Below are 7,794 nucleotides of genomic sequence, written 5' to 3' on the forward strand. Positions count from 1 at the left end.
GGGTTTGATCCCTGGTGGGTGAACTAACATCTCACAAGCTGTGTGGCATGGCCAACAAAAAAATGTACTTAAAGATGAAAATATAAATTTAAATCTGAAAATATAAATGGTGTTGCCAACAGCAGGTGAATCCTGGGGAATCTGACCATAGAGAGGCTGCTCCTCCGTGGACAGGGCACCTTGGCAGCACTCAGGACCCATCAGAGCCATCCAGTCCTCCCCCTCCTCTGACCACATGATTGTGACCTCCCCACCCTCTCCTTGAGGACTGTGTAAGTCAGTCCTCTGGGCTGTCTGGGTAGCAGCTAACAGGCCAGCATCTCCTGGGGGCCTTGAACTTGTGCCTGTGTTCTGCCCCTCAGTCCAGTTAAACAAGACTTGGAAGGTTGGGCCTATGTTGTGGGGATGCTCTCCGCAGCTAGGCCAGGGGACTCGCGGCCAGGGTGCTGTGTCGTTTGTGGGGACCCACTCCAGTTGGCTGCATTTTCCTCAGGGCACACAGTGCTCTGAGCTCTGAACATCTGAGGCTGCAGCTGAATAAGCCTGTGGCAAACCAACTTGGTACAGGGAATAATCTCTGTTTCTGAATCTGGGATCTGGGGCCTCTTTTCTCACGTATCTTCAGAGACAGGCTCAGCCTTCTGTGTGCCTTGAGACAGTTTGCTTTTCTGTCTTCTCCCTGAGGCTGACATTGCTTGAGTTTTGCCAAGTGGTGGTACCTTAAATATGGCATTCACAAATTTTATTAATCACGTGTATTGACTGATTTTTCCATATTAATATTCAGGTTTTACACATCTATCTGTTTGAGTTTATTTATAAAATAAACACAACTTGACATCCTAAGATGACTGATCACCAACACTTAACTCTTTCATCTCCTGTAGCACTAACTTACGATTAAAAGAAGAGTTGAAGACAGAGAAGAAGTCTGGATTTTGGGACAATTTGGTTTTGAAACAGAACATACAGTCCAAGAAACCAGATGAGATAGAAGGTTGGGAACCTCCGAAACTTGCCCTTGAAGACGTGGCGGCAGACTCAGGCGGCCCTGTGAGTGACCGTGTGTCTCGGCCGGGCTGGCAGGAGGACACCAAGGGCTCTAGCAAGTACACCAGCCTGGCCGGCGCAGGGAGCAGCTCGCGCTGGAGCCTCAGGTCGGCCGGGAAGCTGGTCAGCATCCGCCGGCAGAGCAGAGGCCACCTGACGGACGACTGGGAGGAGCTTGAGTGACCGCCCAGCCCCCGCGTGTCCTCACACCAAAGTCTGCCTGATCGTGCACCTTTGTATCTCATCTCCCTCACATTCCTAGAGTCTGCGGTGTCGTGGTATTTATTAGTATAGTGTCCCGTTTGGTCTTTCCCAGATGAAAATCACAGAGGATCTGCTCTGTGTGGTTTCATTTGGCTTTCCTCTTCAAAAGCCAAGTGAGGAAATTCCAGGCGTCCTGTGATTTCTCAGTGGACACGCAGAGGGTCCACCTGTCATCCGTGTGCTGCTGACCTTAGATGGGAAGTTCACCGCAGTGGGGATTTGCTTTTTGCCACAAAACTGTCTTTCTGTGTCCTGAGTTGCGGTTCTGTGTTCTGTGACTTGATCCCTGTCTCTGCATGTAGCACATACCTGTATCCTATGACACAAGAATGTAGCGGCCACACACTTCTTTTCTGTTGTCAGAAACCTGCAATCCAGGTGTAACGTGAATCTTCCAAAGGTCACGTCACATTGTGCTAGCTCTTTGTTTGTATTAAACCGTAAAATATGCAAGCAAATTAAACGCTGGAGAAGTGAAGGCTGTTATCTGATCCCCAGAAATACACTGTCTGCAAACACAGCTTCACCTCCCACAAGCATATGAGATGGTGACAGTGTTCCCATCTTGAGGTTCCTGAACTTTTAAATACTGATGTTTCTTTTCTTCTAAAGTTTGTTCTTATTTTGACTGCAGACTAAAGAATGCTATAAAGCATGGATCAGTTTTAATAACTTGACACTTAAATTTGTTTGGAAAATATTAACTTGCTAGTTAAGAGTTGAAATTGTAGGTAAAATGCTGAAAGTGCCTCTTTTCTGTAACACCCAGGGTTTTTTTTTTTCAAATGAGACTGTTGGACCCTGAGAAGCTGTGTGTTGTGGCTGGTTCGGGAGCGTCACTGAGCATCTCTTGTGTCTCTGAACTTGCTTGTCGTCTCCTTGACAGGTGGGCCCCACGTCAGGTACACAGCACGTGTATCCTCAGCAAGACAGACCCAACGCACAGGAGGACCACGTGTCTCTGAGGTCAGAACAGATATAGGGGTTTTTGGTTAAAAAGAAAAACCTCCAGTTACACTGTGCATTCCTCTCTTGTGAGAGCCACTATCTTCAAGGTATTCAGTGAGCAGTTCTGTGCTGTTCCACACAAGGGGTGCCATTTAGCATTTCCGTGGACTCCGAGGGGTGAAGGGGGTGACAGAGTGCCTGCCTGCCACCTGCCATTTCTCGGTCGCTCAGTCTGTGTACACCCTGTCATCTGACTACCAGCCGTCTAGCCACAATCCACACGTGTCACCTAACCATCTGTGTCTGTCATCTGTGTAGCGTCTGTCAAAATCACCCATGTCCCTCTCTCTCTAATAGACAAGTTTACTTCACCGAGCCTTGAAAGGGGGACATGTGAGTGGTGGTAAAATCCTGTTTGTGTTAGAACCTTGAAGTGGTTAATAGCGGAGTTGAAAACCGTGTTTCCTCAGGTAAACAGTTCAGCTCATTGACTGGAGTCCTTCTCCCTAGAGACACTTGCTATGACTGAGATGAGCTGTCTGAAGCAGGAGCTTCGGGCTCATCTTGGGCTAATCCTGTGATGAGGTGCAGGGAAGGGACTTGTGTGTTTGAGGTTCTGGGCAGAGTGCTCGGGGTGGGGGGCAGGTGGGACAGCCTCCAGCTCGGGGAGCCTGTGCCAGTGTGCTATGATGCTAAGTGCCTGTGATCCCCTTGGGGACACACGTGATGCACAGCTGGCAGAACGGCCCCTCATACCCCTCATTCCTCACAACCGAATGCAAGCCAGAGTGGGGTTGGATTACGCACGTGAATAATACTTATTCTTATCTACAAACATTAATGTAAAAATGAATTTTTCTTCTGTTGTATCTGATTAAAATAACTCTGTGGATTTTAATATAAATATTTATTGGTGTGCTTTGGGGGAAAGATATTTTTTTCTTGATGGAATTTACCAAAGCAACTTTATTTTGTTCACTGGCTGACAAGAGAGCGGGTCTGTCTAAATTCTGTAAACTGCACAGCTTCTCTGAAGAGTGACGTGTCTGCTCTTTTGCCTGTTGTTTTGTCATTAACAGGAAAGTGACTGGTTTTAAAGGAAGTTGAATTCATCCATAATGCTGAAGTTTTTTAAAAATAAAAACATGGTTTATATCCTGTTAGTTTGCATGGTTATTGACATCTGCTTCTGACGACTTAGAGCTGATGACATCTTCTCAACAGTTTCAGTGTCTTTCAAGATGCCAACGAAATGTGTAGATTCATGGATAAATGACCAACTTCAACCTCAGTCATCAGGATGTAGCTTTTACATATGAACGGCCTTCGGAAGCTGTTTGGAGTAATAGGCACTGCCAGCTATGGGGTTGCACAGAGTCAGACGTGACTGAAGCGACTTAGCAGCAGCAGCAGCAGAGCCCCACGTCTGAGCCACCCGCCCTGGGCCCTGCTTTTTCCCCGTCACTTGAGGAGGGGGAGCCTGAAGCAAGCCTCCCCTTCAACCGCCAGCCTGAGTAGGTTCTTTAATAGTCTTTTAAGGTTTCATCTCTTCTTTCCAAACAGTAGCCTCTTGGAGAGATACGCTGACTCCCGTTAGGAGCTGGGTAGCACCTGCAGTGCTGTCTCGAGCCAGGTGGTGAGTGCGCGTCCCACCAAACTCCTTCCCAGTGGTGTGTGTCCCGGGCAGCCTTGTCCTCACCAGTCTCATGGCCTGTGCCCTCCCCCAGGTCCTGCTCTGCACCCTCCCCTGGGGGCCTGTGGCTCTGTGGTAGCTTCATACCCCGACCCTCGGGTTCTCACTCACTTCACCAGATGCTCTGACTCTTGTGCAGGCAAAGGGCCTTCTCTTCACTCTCCCAGTTTACTTCTAGCCATTTAGCTTCTTTCCAGATTTTATGGTTAAGTCTCAATTGATACTTGACTGAACAAAAGACAGGCAGGACACTATAAGAAGCTTGAAGACAGGAACTGGCTAAAATTTTTGTAACTGATAAAATAGCCCACAGGGGGTGCAGATGGTGCTGAATGACTGACCAAGGCAGTGGCTGCCACTTGCTGTCTGGCAGAAGTGTGGTTCTGGTGGTGAGTGTGAGGCAAGGAACCTTCTGAGGGGCTTCCATGGCACCATGCCCCAAAGACAGATACCACCACTTCCTGTAGTTGCTGCTTCCCCACGAGTGTCTGAGGGGACTGCACCTGATGCTGTTGTGGTGAGTGCACGTCCCCACACCTGTGTTCTATGGTTTGTAACTGTGTTGCGTCCCAGCCCAGCCCAGCCCAGTCCAGTTGGTGCTGGCCAGCTGCCAGACTGTTCAGCCAGCTGAATACACTTAAGTTTGCAGAAAAAGCACTGCTCTAACCTAAATGTCTTTCAGTTCATATTGTGAAGAGTCTGTGCCCCCAAAGAACACAATCAATAGAGTGAAAAAGGCAACCTAGGGAATCAGAACATTTTCAAGTCATCTAGCTGATAAGGCCTTAAGTGTCCAGCTATAATAGTTCCTTCTACATTCAACAACAAAACCACATACAACTCAATTAAAAGGCAGGCAAGTTCTTGAACAAGCGTAGAAAAAGATGCTCACCATCACGAGAAATGCAAATCAAAGCCACAATGAAATACCACCTCCCACCCATTTGGATGACGACTATCAAACCAAAAACTCAACGCCACAACCTAACAAGTGTTGGCGAGGACAAGGATGGCGAGAAATGAACTATTCCACACTATCAGAGGCAGCACCATTTTACATTCCCACCATGGAAAATAGTATGGTGGTTCTTCAAAATATTAAACGTGTATTTACCACACGGTCCTGCAATCCCACTTGTGGGTGTATCTCCAAAGAGAGATTTGTATAGCATGTTCACAGCAGCTCAAAGTAGGGGAGCACCTCCACATCAGTGGTGATGAAGAAGCAGAATGTGGAGGACAGGAAAGCCCACAAGGGAGGGAAAGCCTAAGCCATGCTACAACGTGAATGAGACAGATACTAAAAGATGCCAATTATGCAGCGTATCTTCAGCAGTCCGATCCAGAGAAACAAACTAAAACCACCAAGTGCAAGGCTGGTTCAGCCAACAAGTCAACACGTGACCACCTCTGTGGATGCAGAAAGGGAACTCAACAAAACCCAACACCCCTCCATGTAAAATGCCCCCAACAACATGGGGCTGGAAGGGAGCACCTCACCCTGAAGCACCCAGAGATGCCCAGCTTGCAGCACACCGACAGGTGAAGGACAGACAGCCCCCAGGGACTGCCGTCCTCACCCATGGGGATCTGGCGTTAAAGCTGGCGAGGAAGGAAAAAAGAGTATCCCGCTGAAAGAAGGTGATGAGCCTCCTTCACGTGCAGACCTCACAATGTACATCCGCATCCCAGGGAGTCTACAAACTACCACCAGATCCATTTAGTGATTTCAGCAAAGTTCAGTTCACTCAATCGTGTCCAACTCTTTGCCACCCCATGAACCACAGCGTGCCAGGCCTCCTGTTCATCACCAACTCCCGGAGTCCACCCGAACCCATGTCCATTGAATCAGTGATGCCATCCAACCATCTCATCCTCTGTTGTCCCCTTCTCCTCCTGCCTTCATTCTTTCCCAGCATCAGGGTCTTTTCAAATGAGTCAGCTCTTCACATCGGGTGGCCAAAGTATTGGAGTTTCAGCTTCAAAAGCAGCAAAGTTAAGAGGACTTCACTGGTGGCTCAGACGATAAAGCGTCTGGCTACCATGCGGGAGACGTGGGTTCAATCCCTGAGTCGGGAAGATCTCCTAGAGAAGGAAATGGCAACCCACTCCAGTACTCTTGCTTGGAAAATCCCATGGACAGAGGAGCCTGGTAGGCTACAGTCCACGGGGTTGCAGAGAGTCAGACATGACTGACTGACTTCACTTTCTTTCTGAAGAGGATACAGGATCAGTCTACAAACACCTTACATCTTGTTTGTGTATGATTCTAAAAGTGGCATTTACAGCAAAACTAACACCAAACCCTTCGATACTGTCCCAAAAAGAGACGTGGTTCTCTGTGGACAGCCCTGACCATGCACAGCCAACTCTGTGAAGCCCCAAAAGCAGCTCCTGTGTCAGCTGCAGAACCTACCATGGCTCCTCCTGACCCACAAGTCACAACCCGGGTGGGAAAATGTACCTCAACGCCAAGACGGACACCATGGATGTGCTGATGGCACTTCCCGGGGGCCAGGCTTCCCACAGGGGTGCTGCGGGTCCCCTGCAGCTGTCCAGCGAGCACAGAGGACATGCAGGTGCCACATCATGGGCACGGAACCATGCTCAGGAATGCCACAAAAAGCTGCGGCCCAGGACAACACCCCTCTTCCTGATCTATGCCGTTCGATCGTGGGGAAACGACTGGTCGGGGCCCAGGGACAGTGTGCATGGTCTGTCTGCCCCTCCCCAACTGTACCCCAGTCACATCCCCGCCCCACACAACTGCTGGAAATCCTGCCGACCCCTGTATGTGGGTTCCGGTCCAAGCACATCTACAGCCTGTGGAGATGGGCTGATTAATGGGGGACAGCTACACACATCTCCTAAGACTTTTCATGTTGTTGAGGGGGAAGAACTCACTTCAAGAGGTTAATGTCTTCTTAAGAAATTAACACAAAAAAGACCAACACCCCAAAAGTAAACACACATTAGGTAATTTGCCAAAAGTAGAACAGAGATAAAAGTGATCAGGAAGCTTTCAGGAGGAACACCCCCACCTCACAGCCTCTTCACACATCCGTCTTCAGGGGAGAAAGATGCCACCACCCACTCTCGCCACTGCTCTGGGAATGTCCCTGCAGATTTCTGACTTGCTTCCTGGGCTCTGCTGCTTGTCTGACGTGAGGAGAGCATCATCAGATGGATGGAAGCACCTGTGCAGTGTTGCTGATCACAGAGTGATTCTTTCCAGCTGCATGGTACCGTGTCACCAATAAAAACCGTATTTCTACAAACTCTTGTGAAAAAAAGAGCTGGTTGTAAAATGAAAACAATATATATGCCGTTGATGGTTTTATGAAAAGCTTCCACCTGATTCACACACAGGGTAACTATCATCTGACAACTAAGCATAGTTTTGGCTACACCAGTTCGGCACAGAACGTGTGCTGAAAGCACAGACTCTTTTATTTACAAATACGCAAGACTGCACATTTCTACCTGCTAAGAAGGAAGCAGGAGTGCCTGGGCTTGGGTCCCTGACCTTGTTCATTTCTCCCCTGTATCTGCCGGGGCCATTCCAAGCACACATATTCTGGGTGCCAGGGTTATGCACCAGTTTTATTCTTTTATAAACCTTTATTTTCAAAATTTTCTAAAATGTACATGCAATATTTTTAAAATAAAATTATCTTTGAGAGGTTTCAATACATGATTATCAAAATCATTGACACTACTTTTTTCAGTAAGATGCAAAATTGACAAAATAGGTAGACAAACATGATTTATTACTTTGCTAGAAGAGGATTCCAAGCAGTGTGGTGCAGGCCACACCAGGCTCCCCCAGGTCAGGGCCC

General features: G+C 48.2%; 1 protein-coding gene across 1 annotated transcript in view; it reads left to right on the top strand.

Annotated features, from left to right (window-relative positions):
* TDRP (testis development related protein) overlaps window positions 1-3,438 on the top strand; it is a 53,567-nt gene extending 50,129 nt beyond the window's left edge. The window contains exon 4 of the mRNA XM_070377734.1: window positions 888-3,438. Within this exon, the coding sequence (XP_070233835.1) occupies window positions 888-1,233 (346 nt within the window). The 3' untranslated portion in view covers window positions 1,234-3,438. The remainder of the gene's footprint in view (window positions 1-887) is intronic.
* Window positions 3,439-7,794: the final 4,356 nt, after the last annotated feature.

Source organism: Bos mutus, chromosome 1, assembly GCF_027580195.1.
Source record: "Bos mutus isolate GX-2022 chromosome 1, NWIPB_WYAK_1.1, whole genome shotgun sequence".
NCBI classification, from domain to species: Eukaryota; Metazoa; Chordata; class Mammalia; order Artiodactyla; family Bovidae; genus Bos; species Bos mutus.